Raw genomic sequence first — 16,969 nt, forward strand, 5'->3', positions numbered from 1 at the left:
TTTGTACATGAGTGATATTGCTAATACCCAGCACTTAGACATACATGCAGTATTAGCAGCAGAAGAGTGGAGTCTGAAAGCGCTTGCCCTTTTCTCCATCTCACACCTCATTCTCTGCTCCTCTATCTACTGTCCTAGTCTTCCCACTGGAAAACACAATCATACAAAGCACTGCGAAATAAATGTATTAGAATTGAATGGATCAAATTTAAGAAGTCAAGTACACTGAGGTGCCAGAGGGAGAGTAACCTACAGGGGTCATCTGCGCCTTTAAAGCACTGTCTAGATTAGAATATGCTGATCAAATAGTATGTTGCAGGAGAAGCTCTGTCTTTACCAGCCTGAGGTCTGCCAGATGTTTTAGGTTGCAACTTTAATTCCAGAACTCTTAAATGCAATAAGGTTGATAAAACTTTTAATAATAAATATGAACTATACTGGGGACGCAGGTGGCGTGGTGGGTTAAACCACAGAGCCTAAGACTTGCCGATAGAAGGTCAGTGGTTCAAATCCCCGTTACAGGGTGAGCTCCCATTGTTCGGTCCCAGCTCCTGCCAACCTAGCAGTTCGAAAGCACGTCAAAGTGCAAGTAGATAAATAGGTACCGCTCCGGCCGGAAGGTAAACGGCGTTTCCGTGCGCTGCTCTGGTTCGCCAGAAGCGGCTGAGTCATGCTAGCCACATGACCCGGAAGCTGTACGCCAGCTCCCTTGGCCAATAAAGCGAAATGAGTGTCGCAACCCTAGTGTCGGTCACGACTGGACCTAATGGTCAGGGGTCCCTTTACCTTTTACCTTACCAGCCTGAAATCTGCCAGATGTTTTAGGCTGCAACTTTAATTCCAGAACTCTTAAATGCAATAAGGTTGATAAAACTTTTAATAACAAATATGAACTATACTATGCCTGGATAGGCTTGCTGAAATAAGGTTTTCAGGAGACGCAACTTCTGGCTGGCTGGGGCTGATGGAAGTTGTAGTACAGGACATCTGGAGGGCCCTACATTGGCAAGGGCTGCTATATGGCATTGTGAATTAAGCATTCTCTGTTGCACAACTCTTTTTGAATAGTACTGGAGTGCTATGCACTATGGCAAAGATGGGCATAAGGAAGATTGAGATCTGGTACAGCTCTGGCTGTTTTGCAGATGGGCAAGGTCTCTGTCTTCCAATAATAGGGACAACCATTTTTGCACCAAAATAAGACTTCTGAAATTAAGAAAATTAATAGTGAACTGTTCAGTTCAGTTCTAGTACTAAAAATGAATTATTTCAAAATGTGCTCAGTTGCATTTTTCTAACTGTATGACTTTTGCACCTGGTTCTGGTTAGATCTTGGAGCCCTAGTTTTTAAAAAATCAAATCTGACGTCTGCCTATGCCTGCACTATGGTATCTGGTTTTACATAAAGCACTGTGTGACTGTAGCTGAGAGTACACTCCTAATCACATTTATGGAGTTTGTCTCATTGACCTCAGTGGGCTTATGCAACAGTAAGCATGCAAAGATCTGAATTAGGGAGGAATCTTCAGTTGTGTGTAGTCTCCAAAAAAACAAGGCAGTTAAAGAATTGCAGTTCCATTTATAAGGGGGCCTGCCTTTTATAACCACACCTGAGCAGTGTTTTCTGTTGATGGTGGGGGCATGCGTACTACCAGAGAACAAGAAGAGGCGAATTTGAAAGACCTAGCATACACACACACAGTTGAATGGATGAAAATTCTACACTTTGGCTATCTTGTTAAGAAAAAGATGAGCGATAAGGAGATACACTTCAATAATTCTTGACAGTGATTAAACCAGGCTGAGGTGCAGAAGTTGTCTTTTCTTTTATACTAATAGGTTGCGGTCGTCGGAACAGAACCTGGCCTTGAGAGACTTGCAGCCTTCTCTCACATATATTTCATAGTCAATTCCACCGCTTTTAAGGGATTTTATGCTCAAGAGCTGGAGATCCTGGACTTAAGAATCAAGTTGCCTTCCTGTGCCTCCATAAGAGATTCCATTTAGGGGTAGTTAGCCGCTGACATACATAACATGGAAATCGTGACCCGCAAGTCAGGAGAAAGCAACATTCTGGAAAACACTTCAAACATGTGAAATTGTGACCCACAGGTTTAGGAGAATGTGAAATTATGGAAAAAATGTGTGAAATCACTTCCGGGTGTTTTTAACCTTTTTTCTGGGACTCGGCTTTCTTTTACAATTCTGTCTGTTGCATTTAGGGTGCTTCCCATTCTTTTTAAGTGGACAGGAGCGGGTGGCTGGTACTTAAATGAGGCAAGCCAGGCAAATATGGAGGAGGCTGGTCCCTGTTACATTCACACACATTTTTCTTTTTTTACCCCATCCTTGTTTTGGGCACGACCAGCCCTTCCACGAGGCAGCAAATTCCGAGGGGCGGAAAGTGACTCAAAATGTGTGTCACCTTCCCTGCCCTGCAGCCCCTAAGCTCCCTTGCTGCCCTCAGGGTGTGATGTAGGACCCTGTTTAGTCACGATTTTCTGCAGAAGGGGGAATGCAAAATCTCAGGGATGTCCAACAGGTTGATCGCGATCTACTGGTAGATCCCCGTGATTTTGGTAGACCGCGGTCGATCTCTGGGTCCCTTTCCTGTGTGTTGGTAAATCGGACTCCTGTCCCTCCCCCCCCCCAATTCCACCCTCCATTGTTTGAACTCAAGAAGGGAAGATGGACCTCCCTCTGTGTGGCTGTTTTCATACATAGCAATGATTTTGTGAATGACTTAACCCCAACTTCCCTTGCCTTCCTTCCCCCTCAAAAACGGAATTCCCCGCCCCCAAAACCCTGCCCCTTAACCCCCCCCCAAAACAGGGCTTTCATCCTCCCAAAAAACCTCAACAAATTTGAGCTGCTGAACCCCTAAAAAATGGGGGTAGATCACTGCCAGATTTTAATTCTGAAAGTAGATCGCAGTCTCTTGGGAGTTGGCCACCCCTGCAACATCTTGTCCTTTGCCTCTGGCGGCAAAATAGCTTGGGACGCTCTTGGTTGTGGGGGCACAGGGTGGGGTGGGGGGCTATCCTTGCCTCAGCTCACCGCTGCTCACCGTTCTGTCCGGACACTGAAGTCCAGTGCCGAGGGCCTTCTGGCGGTTCCCTCGCTACGAGAAGCCAAGTTACAGGGAACCAGGCAGAGGGCCTTCTCGGTAGTGGCACCCGCCCTGTGGAAGGCCCTCCCACCAGATGTCAAAGAGAAAAATAACTACCAAACTTTTAAAAGACATCTGAAGGCAGCCCTGTTTAGGGAAGCTTTTAATGTTTAATAGGTTATTGTATTTTAGTGTTCTGATTTTAGTGTTCTGTTGGAAGCCGCCCAGAGTGGCTAGGGAGACCCAGCCAGATGGGCGGGGTATAAATAATAATAATAATAATTATTATTATTATTATTATTATTATTATTATTATTATTATTATTATTATTATTATACCCTTTCTGGTACATGCCTGTCCTTGATTTGCAGCTACCTGAGACGCCACCACAGAACCTGAGCCAAACCCCCAAACCCCCCAGTGCCTGTCCCTCGGCCACTTCCACACAGCAAGCAATTCTGCCATGCACCCTTCTTTCCAGGGCTCCGTTTTTAATACCATCCTGTTAACAACTTCACCCTCCCCTGACATCACCCCCTCCTCCTATCCTCTTGTTCCTTGGAGGGAGCGGAAATCATAACACTCTGATTTTCAAAATGGGAGACCCTCCAGGAAGGCACAAGGGAGCCAGGATGAGAGCCCAATGGCAGGTGGGTGCGGTGGCAGCTTCTAATCAACCTCCAGCTGCCGCCCCTCTCAGGTGCTTCACTGAAGCAAACTGTTTCATCTTACTTTGTACCAACCCCACGTGATTCCCATGAAAGCAGAGACCCGGCTGAGCCCAACAGAGCAACTCTTTCCTTCCTCAATTCTTTGACTCTGGAGCTGGGTTTTCTTTTCAGTTTTATAGCCAAATTTAGCTTTCTTCGCCCCTGTGCCGCTGCTTTCAAGCATTGTGGGTGTAGCTGCACGTCCATGTTTTCCCCAAGGGTGGCTTTAAGTTATTAGCTTCCCTCTGAACGTCTGTGAACTAATCACAAAGCAGGATATGTATCTGTTAAAAGGAAGAACAGAATTGCCCAGAAAATATCATCTGTTTATTGTGAGACTCGTTCATAACCATACAGAACTGGGTTCTCTCACTCTCAGCGCATCCATCCTTTCACGTAACCTTTTACATTTTCCTTGCGGAGTGGGTGATCTTGGGGTAAGGATGGGGGAAGATAGCCCTATTGCAAACCACACACATACACATACACACACACAGCCTTGATGAGCTTTCTCATTTTGAGGCTGGTACAAATTGCTACAATTTCCAGTAATTCTGGCATGGAGGAGGGACACATGACAGCGTCCAAATCAGAGGGGGCTCCATTGTCCTTGCAAGTCTGTCCACAGGAAATACGGTCACTTGGGCAAGTACAGGCGGTACCATTGCACTCTTTTCAACAGAGGAAATGGGACCAGCACATCTGGGCCAATCAAAGAGGGAAAGAGTTGCCTGATTCCTAACACCCCCCAGCCACCCCCCAGGAAGACACTCTAGGGCACTAGTGGGGGTCTCAGTGCTTCAAGAGGGACCAGTGGTGTAGCGTTGGGTTTCTGGCACCCGGGACGGTCTGTGTTTGTGCACCGGATGGGCAGGGGGGCACATGCGTGCCAGGCGAAGGGGCAACCCAGCCCTCACCACCAACGCCGCTGGAGTGACCCCACCTCTACTGGGACAAAGCAGAGCCACGCTGAGCTGTATGCCCACCTGGCTGACGCAGGAGGGCTGGGCTAGGGTCACCTGGTTCGCGTCCCCACAAAAATTGTACCAGTCAAGGCCGCCTCCTTTTTGGAATTCTTCCAGAGCTGCAAGGAACCTCAGCTGGAATCCAGTTGCCAACCAGGCTCAAAAACAAAGCCCGGAATGGCTGGCAGGAAACACGTCGGTCCCCTCAGGGCAATGTGGCATAGCCTGCCCCCATCTCGCGCCAGGAGACGGACCAAGCCAAATCTAGCCCGTCTGCAAGCTTTCAACTCGGGTGAGGTACAACTCTTCCCACTCCCAGACAGGACTCAGATTTTAGAGCTGACGGCTGGCATGGGGGGGGGCTTCTCTTGCTATGGAGGGGCGCCTGACCGCCTCCTACCACCACCTTGGCAAGTGGGGCAGCAGGTAACACAAGGACTTTAAATGGAGGAGGAGTGTGGAGTGTCGTTTCCGGGGTCTTTTGCCAAGCGGGCAGCAGCGGAATGAAGGCCAGTGTAGCGACCAGTGGAAATAAATAAAATGGTCCCGTACCAAGGGAAGGCGCAGAAGAGGTGCCTCCGTCTTACATGTCCACACAGGCATCGTGTGTCTGCGCCCAGCGTCACCTCATGACAGGGGTGATTTGGGTGGAAGTGGCAAAGATGGGTTCGTGGAGCGGAGGCCACAAGTGCTGCTGCTGGCTCAGCTCCTTCTCCAGCCTTTTGAAGAGCTTCTTCGACGACTTTTTCCCACACAGGTTGCGGAGGCCGTTGAGAAGCCCGTAGTCCAGGCAGGTCTGGAGAGGGCGGAAGAGAGAGAGAGAGAGACCCTGAGAGGCGGGCCGCCCTGCCATGCCCACTGCACCCAACAGCAGCTCCCACGACAGAGGCTTCTCTGGCAAGGCTGGAAGGCAGCAGCTCCCTCTCTGTGGCCTGCTCCCAACCTGGCACACAGGGGTAGACTGCCCCTTAACATGCAGGTTCCACTCAAGGGCCATGGCTATTAGCTGCAGGTGGGCCCTTCTTCTCACACACCCACACCCTCAGATTTGCCTAACCCCTTTTAGAAAGCCAACTTTCATCAGGAGTCGTCGCTTGGCATCTGAAGGACCAGGTGCGCAGCCTGGGAGTCATTCTGGACCCACAGCTGTCCATGGAGGCACAGGTCAATTCTGTGTCCAGGGCAGCTGACTCCCAGCTCCATCTGGTACGCAGGCTGAGACCCTACCTGCCCGCAGACTCTCGCCAGAGAGGTGCATGCTCTAGTTATCTCTCGCTTGGACTACTGCAATGTGCTCTATGTGGGGCTACCTTTGAAGGGGACCCAGAAACTACAACTAATCCAGAATGCGGCAGCTAGACGGGTGACTGGGAGCGGCTGCCAAGACCATATAAAAGACCTACACTGGCACCCAGTACGTTTCCAAGCACAATTCAAAGTGTTGGTGCTGACCTTTAAAGCCGTAAACGGCCTTGGTCCAGTGCTGAGGGCCTTCTGGCAGTTCCCTCGCTATGAGAAGTGAACCAGGCAGAGGGCCTTCTCGGTAGTGGCACCCACCCTGTGGAACGCCCTCCCAGCAGATGTCAAAGAGAAAAATAACTACCAAACTTTTAGAAGCCATCTGAAGGCAGCCCTGTTTAGGGAAGCTTTTAATGTTTAATAGGTTATTGTATCTTAGTGTTTTGTTGGAAGCTGCCCAGAGTGGCTGGGGAAACCCAGCCAGATGGGTGGGGTAGAAATAATAAATTGTTGTTGTTGTTGTTATCTGAGGCCCTTCTCTCCCATCCCAGAGAGGTTCGGAGGGTGGCAACAAGAGAACGGGCCTTTTCTGTGATGGCTCCGACTGTGGAATTCTCTCCCCAAAGAGGCCCGCCTGGCGCCATCACTACACATCTTCAGGTGCCAGGCAAAAACATTCCTCTTCACCCAGGCCTATGGCTATTAAATAATCTATGGCCTGTGAAAGTGTGCAGGAGAAGACAGTTATTATGGTGATTATTTTACCATGAGGCTGCCTGTCATTATGGTGTGTGTTTTTTTACGTTTCTATCACTGATGTTCTGTAATGTGTTTTTTTAACATTAACCCTGATAAGGGCGGTATATCAATTGAATAAATTAACAACAGCAGCATACTGTGGCCATTGCTTACAGAAAGACATGGCTCCTCTGACTTACTGTTCGCTGGCTGCCAGCGGTTAAACTCACTCTGGCAGTTCCCTCACTGCGAGAAGTAAAGTTACAGGGAACCAGGCAGAGGGCCTTCTCGGTAGTGGCACCCACCCTGTGGAACGCCCTCCCACCAGATGTCAAGGAAATAAATAACTATCTGACGTTTAGAAGACATCTGAAGGCAGCCCTGTTTAGGGAAGCTTTTAATGACTGATGTTTTAATGTATTTTTAATGTTTGTTGGAAGCCACTCAGAGTGGCTGGGGAAACGCAGCCAGATGGGCTGTGTATAAATAATAAATTGTTGTCGTTGCTGTTGTTGTTACTCAAGTATTTAGGGAAGGGGAGCAGGAGGAGGAAAAGGAAGAGGAGCAAGCTCTCTTCTCCCTGTTCCTTCCCCCCCCCCCATCCTTTTCTCAGACACCATGTCCCCGGCCTCCCTCTTGGCCATGACTTGTAACTCTCTCCCCCTGCCCACCCAATACCTCCAGCATGAAGGCTGTGAAGAAGTGGAGAGCAGCCATCCCCAGCAGGGCCAGCTTGAAGTTCAGGTCGTCGATGGCCTTCAGTTTCAAGAGGTATCTCATGAAGCCCAGCGGGTAAAGGGTTAGCCAGATCATGAGGCCGAAAAGGATGATTAAGGCTATCAAGAACACCACTGCGGGGCGGAAGGGAACAGGGAGAAAGTATTGAGAAGCAAGGAAAAGGATGAACACTTACAATATGCTGGGAGGCAGGCAGGCAGGCAGACACATACGCCGCAAGTCTAACTGGACGGCTCAGTTGGTAAGAGCGCGAGACTCTTACGTCTCAGGCTCAGGGTTCGAGTCCCATGTTGGGCAAAAGATTCCCGCATTGCAGAGGGTTGGACTAGATGTCTCTCGTGGTCCCTCCCGACTCTACAATTCTATGATTCTTGAGGCAGAGCTTTCCAGACTGACCTGCTTTTCAGACATTTTGCAAGACAGTAATTCCCTTTTGCTAGCCAACTGGAGGTTAAGCTACCGCCTTCCCAACCCTGGGGAGTGTTCGTGTGACACACCTACACACTAATGTGTCACGACGCACAGTTTGGAAAGCTTTGTTCTAAGGCTTACGACGTAAAAAGGGGCACTTTCAAGAGCACGGGCCCTTGTGGGTCTCGCCCATCCACAAGCCACAGACAGCCCCATAGGCGTATTCCAACCCCTCCAGCTCAGACTATCAGGACCAAGAAGACGCCCCGCTTCACCCACGGCCTCTGGCAGGGAAGGGGCTCGTGTTTGGTGCTCTCTTCTGCTTGGAATGGTTTTTACCTCTGTGTGGTTTTTAAAAAACTGCTTACTCTGGTTTTATAAAGGGTAAAGGAACCCCTGACCATTAGGTCCAGTCGTGGCCGACTCTCGGCTTGCGGTGCTCATCTCGCTTTATTGGCCGAGGGAGCTGGCGTACAGCTTCCAGGTCATGTGGCCAGCAGGACTAAGCCGCTTCTGGCGAACCAGAGCAGCGCACGGAAACACCGTTTACCTTCCCTCTGGAGCGGTACCTATTTATCTATTTACACTTTGACGTGCTGGGACTGAGCAACAGGAGCTCACCCCGTGGCGGGGATTCAAACCACCAACCTTCTGATCACTGTGCATATTACCTTGTTCTAACTGCGACCTTAGAGTGAAGGCTAGGTAACAGATTTTGTGAAGGAAGGCCTCTCCTCCTCCCAGAGGGGAGGGGTTGTGAGCGCTGGGGCAGGGAGGCGTTTTCAGCTCCTTGCTCTTGATTGCTTCTGCCGCTGCGGCCAAGCCTCCCAGCCGACCAATAGGGCCAGCTGGTGGGCGGGGCTAGCTGCATTTAAATGACCGTGGCAGCGCTCTGCTCCCAGTCTGTTCCTGTTTTCTTCGGATCTCCCTCCCTCCCTCTTAGGTCAGCTTCTTTTGCATATTGACCTTGCTATGGACTTCGGTTGGTTGCCTTAGTTGCCCAAGGGCCTGCTAGGACTTTTTTATCCATTTGGCAAACTGGCACCAGCCTCTTGGTTTCTTCGCCTACCTCGTAGCAATTCGTCCCAACTTTCAGATATTGGCATTTAGGCATTGGAATATGTGTGCTGTTTTGGAGGATTGGGTATGCGCCATCATCTACCCCTCCTCTTTTGGGTATTCCGTTAAAGGAATCCGGCGGTCGTGGATCCTGTCCGATGCCCTGCTGGTGGCTAGGGCCATGGCATGACCCCCGGTGACGTCATGGGGGAGCTTCCAGTTGTATTTGCATCAACAAGCTCCTCCCATTCATTGTTAACCCTAATATGACTCCTGGCTGTGTGGGGTGGAGTCTGGTATTGCTGTTTCATCCAATGCCCAAGCCAATACTACTCACATGCTGTAACCAATAAAAGTTGTGGCCGAATTTTGCCCATTAACCTAAAATAATGTGTCTTTGTGTCTTCTTATACTCCTATGCTGGTGGCGGGTCCCCGACTCACAAATAATAAAAATAAATAAAAGTACCAGCATGAGAATGGGCACGAGCTGGGCAGCTTCTGCAAATGGAAGCGAAGATCAGTGGGAAGCTCACAAGAGTCAATGGCTGCTTGGGGAAGAGAAGCCCAAACATGAAGAGAAAGAGAGTGGGGGACGGACTGAGATTCACTTCTCCCTAAGGTTTGGCAGTGACGATGGAGGACAGTGTCAAGGAATCTCTTGCGGAGGGGGGAGACTCACCGTTTGTGTAGAGGGGCTTGCGGAAAGGCTGCCCTTTGGACATGGCTACTGCCAGGATGAGGTACTGGAACCCGGAAATACAGAAGACGACGGTGTTTTCGTAATTCGGGAGGTTCTGAGGGGCTGCCACCGTACTGTTCAAGGGGACGTACCTGGGGCAGAGGTAGGAGAGACAGAGGTTGGTGACACACCAAGACTGTGTTTCTCTAGGCCCTGATGGCCAGAGAAAAGGGGTCCTCTTCTGTCAGGGAACTGACACCGGAGCCAGAAGTGGAGGCAGGGCTCCCAAGCGATGCCGGAGAAGGGCCAAGCAGGGAGAGAGGGGTCTCAGCAGCTGGGGAAGGAAATCAGCGTAACACCAGGGATAAAGGGGGGCGGATGGGGGAATCGGAGAGAGGGCTCCAGGACTCTTCGCTGGAGACCAGCGGGGAGAGCACAGGTCCTCCGCTACCCACACCCACCCTGCGCAGAAGACTTCCGCGCCGGGAAAGTAGGCGGAGACTTGGCGTCAAAGAACTTCTTTGCTGGAAGAAGTTCAAGAAACGCCCACTGAGGGATTCTGCTAGCGACTGAACAGCCACGAAGTGAAGGGCTGCCCAGCCAGGAAAGGTTTAGCCAGGCAACCTAGCCAGGAGTGGCGGCAACGTACGCACAAACAACCCTATATAACCATTACATCTTAGTCCAGGAGGTTGGAACTGGCAGGGCAGCCAAATCAAACTGGAAAATGCCAGCCTGAGAGCTTGCCACGGCCGACACCTCCTCCTCCTCCTCAACTTCTCATCATGCTGGTTTCGCCCCCTGCGCCCATTGCTCACCACAGCTGAGAGACAGTGATGTAGTAGCTGGTGACCTGGATGGCGATGAAGAGGCTGGTCTGGAGAGCGAGGCTACTCAGGACGATGATGTTGATGAGGGCTCCTTGCGGGCGCTTGGGGCCCAGATCCTTCGCCGGCGCCGTCCTGCCCATCAGAGCAGCCACCGTGGTGGTGATGATCAGGTCAAAGAACAAAAACTGCAGATCGCTCAGGTTGGTGTTGATCTGGGTTGGGGTGGAAAGACGATCCATGTGCCCACTTTCAAGAAACAGAGCCTCCACGGTTCAGGAGCAGTGTACCTTTAATTCTGCCACCTACACCCCCCTCCCATTTGAGATTACAGCGGCACAGCATGAGCCTCTCCTGGGACAGGAAAATGGGCTGGATGGGTCAGAGCGTTTGCGTTGCAATTGCTATGTACATCCTAACCTGTGGGACTCATTGCCACGGGATGCTGTAGTGGCCTAACAGCATGCACAGGTTTATGCAAAAGATTAGAAGCAGTTGGAGAGGAGGACGGGCCTCCCCTACAAAAAAGGGAGAAGAGCTTGAAGAAATAATCAACTGTGATCATATGAGCAGTATTTAGTATTCCGAATCCAGAGGGACCTATCAAATACAGGATCCATTGATTTTCTCTGGAGTTAAAGATCTGACGGGGAGAAACCTTATTATGTTGAGCTCGTATTTTGCACAATTTGTATACGGTGTCTGTTTGACAATGTGTGGTTTGCTATGCCTAATAAAGGATAACTATATATAAATACAGTGGTACCTCGGGTTACATACACTTCAGGTTACAGACTCCATTAACCCAGAAATAGTACCTCGGGTTAAGAACTTTGCTTCTGGATGAGAACAGAAATCGGGCTCCGGCGGCACAGCAGGAGGCCCCATTAGCTAAAGTGGTGCTTCAGGTTAATAACAGTTTCAGATTAAGAACATACCTCCAGAACGAATTAAGTACTTAACCCAAGGTTAAGTACAGGATCCCATCTGTCTTGAAGTCCACTGTGCTGTCTTTGGCATATGGGCCTATAAGTGTGCAAACATGTCTCATTTGTGGCTTCAAAATACAGCCAGAAAGTGCTCTGGAGCCCCCTCAAACTTGCAAATGTACAATAGTGGAACTTCAATAGAATCACCAGCATCCTGCAGCAAGCATGGAAACACGAGAGCAGGAAGGAAGCTTTTCTTTTTCACACAATCCTTACCGTGTAGAGCAGGAGCACAGAGACAAACTGCACGAGGCTGTAGAGTGCCATGTATTTGAAGACCGCAAAGGAGGTGACCAGAGAACATCTTCCTTCCCTAAAGGGCCAAGATTGCCAGGAAAAATTAACACCAGAGAATGTATCAGGGTGGGGAAGACCCAGTGAAACTTAAGAAACTTTGCTCATCCACAATCATTCCAAAGTAAGCACAACTAGGCATCGTAAACAGTTTGGTGGGTTTTTTTGCCTAAAGAAAAGAGCATTTTAACACGCCCTGTTGTGGCTTTCAGCTTCTTCCCCTGCCTGCATTTCCTTAAAGGTAGAGGGACCCCTGACCATTAGGTCCAGTCATGGCCAACTCTGGGGTTGCGGCGCTCATCTCGCTTTATTGGCTGAGGGAGCCGGCGTACAGCTTCCGGGTTATGTGGCCAGCAAAGTAGCGCACGGAAACACCATTTACCTTCCCGCTGGAGTGGTACCTATTTATCTACTTGTACTTGATGTGCTTTTGAACTGCTAGGTTGGCAGGAGCAGGGACCGAGCAACGGGAGCTCACCCCGTTGCGGGGATTCGAACCGCCAACCTTCTGATCGGCAAGCCCTAGGCTCTGTGGTTTAACCCACAGCACCACCTTACTTAGATATAAAGGGTGCCCCCCAATACTGCATGCACATCAATTCTAATGAGATCCCACACAAACCAGGGGCCCAAAACCTGGGACACCCACCCTGAGGTTTCCTTTTGTGTTTTAAGGAGGTAGTGATGCATGTAGGCAGGAAGACTCGGAAGGGTTTGCTTCTGTAAGGGAAAAACATTTCCCTTTCTGCCAGCTGCTGTTCTTCCAAGGTATTTTCATCAAAATTTACCGTAGTGGCTAGCATGTGTGAAGTCCATGCCACTAAGTTCACAACTTTTTTTTAAAAGGGAAATAAATGATTATCCAAAAGCACCTCTCTTGCTCTTTTAGGTAAAAGGTAAAGGTAAAGGACCCCTGACAGTTAAGTCCAGTCGTGGATGACTCTGGGGTTTCGGCGCTCATCTCGCTTTATTGGCCAAGGGAGCCGGCGTACAGCTTCCGGGTCATGTGGCCAAGATGACTAAGCAGCTTCTCGCAAAACCAGAGCAGCGCACGGAAACGCCGTTTACCTTCCCGCCAGAGCGGTACCTATTTATCTACTTGCACATGCTTTCGAACTGCTAGGTTGGCAGGAGCAGGGACCGAGCAGCGGGAGCTCATCCCGTCGCAGGGATTCAAACTGCTGACCTTCCGATCTGCAAGCTCTAGGCTCAGTGGTTTAGACCACAGTTCCACCCGTGTTCCCTGCTCTTTTAGAGGAACCCCCCAAAATATTTCTAGGTCCAGTTAAAGAGTTGGAGCTACATTTTTTGAGATGATGGTGGGAAAGGGGATCATCTACTGCAAGCTCAGCCTCCCAGAAAGGTTGATTCTCCCCAGACCTACCGGATGGCGATGGGGACACACTCGATGTTGGCTATCTTGGAAGTGAAAGGCGATGCCACGGAGGCTTCCGCTTCGGAGAGCGAGATGCCCACATCGGCCGCCTTCAGAGCTCCACAGTCGTTGGCACCATCCCCACACATCCCCACGCAGTAGCTGTGAACCGACACATGGGAGAGGAGAGTTGGAGCCTCATTTCCCTGCTTCCACCAGGGGCCAACACGCTGGAAGGCCCCGGTGTCAATTCTGCCCAACACCCCCTACCCCCCACCAAACTCACCCCCTTCTCTCCAACTTTATCAAAGAGGAATGCCAAAGTGTCTGGAGCAATGGCAGCCCCACAGCCACAATTCAAGGTTCTTTCCCCTGTCCGTAAGGATTTCCATTGCTCTCGCCCACAGAAGTGAGAAAGCCATCTCTTCCTGCGGTTCTGGAACAAATCCCTCACCCATCACACACCTTTGCAACTCCCCCCACAATATCCCGACAGTGGGGTGGGGGTGGGCGGTGGAGCGTCCCCCTAAAAATACCACAGACTTACTTCAGGTCTCGCAAGTTCTGGACCAGGAGAGTTTTCTGGTCGGGCGACATCCGGGCAAAAATGGTGGCCCGGACCAGTATCTGCAGAAGGCAGAGAGAGAAGAAGAAGAGTTTGGAATTGGTATCCCGCTTGAAGGAAATCAGCCCTGAGGGCTCACTGGAAAAACAGATCCTGAAGCTGAGGCTCCAATACTGTGGCCACCTCATGAGAAGAGACGACTCCCTGGAAAAGAACCTGATGTTGGGAACGATGGAGGGAACAAGGAGAAGGGGATGACAGAGGATGAGATGGTGGGACAGTGTTCTCGAAGCTACCAGCATGAGTTTGACCAAACTGCGGGAGGCAGGGGAAGGCAGGAGGGCCTGGTGTGCTCTGGGCCATGGGGTCACGTAGAGTCGGACACAACTAAATGACTAAACAACATCCCGCTTTATCACAACCCGAAGGAGTCTCAAAGCGGCTAACATTCTCCTTTCCCTTCCTCCCCCACAACAAACACTCTGTGAGGTGAGTGGGGCTGAGAGACTTCAGGGAGGTGTGACTAGTCCAACATCACCCAGCAGCTGCATGTGGAGGAGCGGAGACACAAACCTGGTTCACCAGATTATGAGTCCATTTCTCTTAACCACTACACCACACTGGCTCTCTAGAATCCGTTTCAGAGCTGCCACTGCCTCGAGAATCACAATATGTCCAAGGCAGCTCACACAAGGAGGGGGGATCACTTAGCGGGATGGCAGGGCCTCCTCCAAGGAACGGCAGCCACAGCCGAGGCCTGCGGCTCTTGGGCTTTGTGTGCAAAAATTCCTTGGCAACACTTGCAGGTGAGGCTGGGAAATTCCCCTCCCTACTGAGGAGATGCTGAACCAGGGTTGGGGAACCGGAGACCTTCCACAAGATGCTGACTACAGTTTCCATCATTCTTGGCCCCTGGATGGGCTGCCAGAGGCTGATGGGAGCTGGAGGCTGGATAGACTTGGAATAAGGCACTTTCCTTGTTTCCTGGGCTAGGGGGCGCTTTTGGCGCAAAGCATAGGCCATCTTTAATTGACAAGAGTGGATTTCTGGCCAATTTTGTTTAACGCCCCTCTCCTCCTCCCCAGCCAAGAGAAAGTTCTGGGGCATCTGACTTTGGGGAGCAATGTTACTCCTTGCAGCAGCATTGCACGTGATGCCACGTAAGAGTCTGGTGAATGTAGCACCCTTTAACGTCCCTGCGAACATTCATCAGCTCTAAGAGGTGGAACAAGAAGCCAATCAATCACCTTACTGACGAGTAATCATCAATAATAGCAAGCAATCGTGCCAGCTTTGAAGAGACGCCCCCATGAGGTGCAGAGCAGGGACAGGACTTTTGAACCGGCTCCGGCGGTCGTGGCTCTTGGTAGGTGCACTGGGGCAGAGGAGGGGTCTTTGCCTCCTCCTGCTACCGGACCCTTTTCCACTGGAGATTGTCCCTGGGGGCTTCTGCAGGGCAACCCCTTTCTCCCTCCCTCAAAAGACAGCATCAGGCTCTAGAAAATAGCAAGCCAGCAGCTTCCATTCTGATGCCGTCAGTCAGATCTTTGAGGACTTGCACAGGAACAAAGAAAGCTGCCTGATACCACATCAGACCACTGGGTCCATCTGGCTCAATACTGTCTACACTGACTGGTAGTGGCTCCCTCCAGGGTTTTAGGCAGGGGTACCTCCCAGCAAGTCATTGGACTAGGGGGAGTAAGCTAGCCCCCTTAATGTTCCCAGTAAATTAGAGTACAGTGGTGCCTCGCAAGACGAAATTAATTCGTTCCGCGAGTCTTTTCGTCTTGCGATGCTTTTCGTCTTGCGAAGCACGGTCCGTCGCAACTGCGCCTCTTCAAGCGGCTTTAGGGAAAAAGCGAACAAACTCGCAAGATGTTTTCGTCTTGCGAAGCGATGCAAAAACCAAAAAACCCTTTCGTCTTGCGCGTTTTTCGTTTTGCGAGGCATTCGTCTTGCGGGGCACCACTGTATTGAAGTATTAAAGCCTGGTGCCTCCTTCCCTTAGCCTGGGAAACTTCTGCCCAGCAAAGGGAGGGAGCAGCAAGGCTTTGACAGGGTCCAAGAGCCCTCCTTCCACCTCCCCAAAGCCTGCCCAACCTTGGGAAGGAGGCAGCAGGGGTCCAGCATTCTGTCAGAGGCCTGGCAACTCCTTCCAAAACCCTGGGAAACTTCTGCCTGGCTTAGTGAGGGAGGCATGATGCTAGCATGCAGGATATCACACACACACAAACACACCCCAGTTGCCCTCGCAAGCTGTTCCCCTACAAAAATTTCACTGCACCCCACTGCTCCCAGCCCTACATGCTAGTTGGAGATTGAATCTGAGACCTGAGCAGGTGCTCTAACCACTGAGCTATGCAGTCTTTCCCCTACAGACTTGCATCTGTTCAGCGCATCTGGGGTCTGTGAGCAGAGAAAGCCCTTGGCCAGAGGATGGGGTGAGGTCTGGGGGGATGGACAGCTGGACAGCAGCAGCAGGCATCTCTGCCTCTCATCCTGCTGAGCTCCTGCATCCAGCATTACCTTTGGCAGGAGGTCCGGAAAGTGATCGCAAAGCACCGCGAAGGATTGCCCGTTGACGGCCAAGTGGTACGGGTGCTGCTGCTCCAGGAAGTAGCTCTCCCGTTGGTACGAACCCTGCAAAAGCCCAGCAGTTGATATTCAGGCCTCTTCCCAATGCCCCTACCTTCCCAAGCCTTGCCCCAGTGCCTGGGCCAGTCTCAAGGCCAGGCAGGAATGTGACGGAAAGGTTGCAGCTGGCACAGAGAGGGAGGAGGTGGGCACTGCAACCCCACTGACTGCAAGATGCACAGCAGGCCGGAAACCAGGAAGGGAGCAAAGTGGAGCGAGGTCTCTCTAAGGAAAACTGGCATCAGGTGCCCCATAACTGGTCAAGCTCAGCTCTTTTCATGGACAGGGCCAGGGTGACCACATTGGGCAAGATGCCCCAGGAGCTTTTAAGGTGGCATTCCCCGCCTCTCCTCCTCCCAAATCCTAGACGCGGCCTGGCGTGCCACCTCCCTGGGAGCCATGAAGGCACTTGATTTGCCAGGCTGCCCACAGAGGAAGTTTGGGTAGGGAAGGACTTGCATCGGGCTGCTCCAGGTGATGCTCGGAAGGGACGAATCTGAGCGCAGCCGGCTCATCCCGGCCGCGAGGAGGGGCAGCGTGGACGAAGAGAACCCGCTCCTTGGCATTCACCATCCGGCAGCTCCTGGCCACATTCACAGCAGTCAGCATGTTGTCTCCTGGTGGGGAGAAGAAG

General features: G+C 51.1%; 1 protein-coding gene across 2 annotated transcripts in view; it reads right to left on the reverse strand.

The window, feature by feature from the left end:
* Positions 1–4,125: 4,125 nt before the first annotated feature.
* Positions 4,126–16,969, reverse strand: part of ATP13A2 (ATPase cation transporting 13A2) — a 47,431-nt gene continuing 34,587 nt past the window's right edge. For both annotated transcript variants that reach the window (XM_081923236.1, XM_081923235.1), the window contains exons 21-29: positions 16,795–16,952; positions 16,228–16,341; positions 13,684–13,763; positions 13,146–13,298; positions 11,684–11,780; positions 10,470–10,693; positions 9,652–9,803; positions 7,441–7,613; positions 4,126–5,581 (exon numbers count right to left, since the gene is read on the reverse strand). In XM_081923236.1, coding sequence (XP_081779362.1) covers positions 5,408–5,581; positions 7,441–7,613; positions 9,652–9,803; positions 10,470–10,693; positions 11,684–11,780; positions 13,146–13,298; positions 13,684–13,763; positions 16,228–16,341; positions 16,795–16,952 — 1,325 coding nt within the window. In that variant the 3' untranslated portion in view covers positions 4,126–5,407. The remainder of the gene's footprint in view (positions 5,582–7,440; positions 7,614–9,651; positions 9,804–10,469; positions 10,694–11,683; positions 11,781–13,145; positions 13,299–13,683; positions 13,764–16,227; positions 16,342–16,794; positions 16,953–16,969) is intronic.

Source organism: Podarcis melisellensis (assembly GCF_964234715.1).
Source record: "Podarcis melisellensis genome assembly, chromosome: 8".
Classification (NCBI taxonomy): Eukaryota; Metazoa; Chordata; class Lepidosauria; order Squamata; family Lacertidae; genus Podarcis; species Podarcis melisellensis.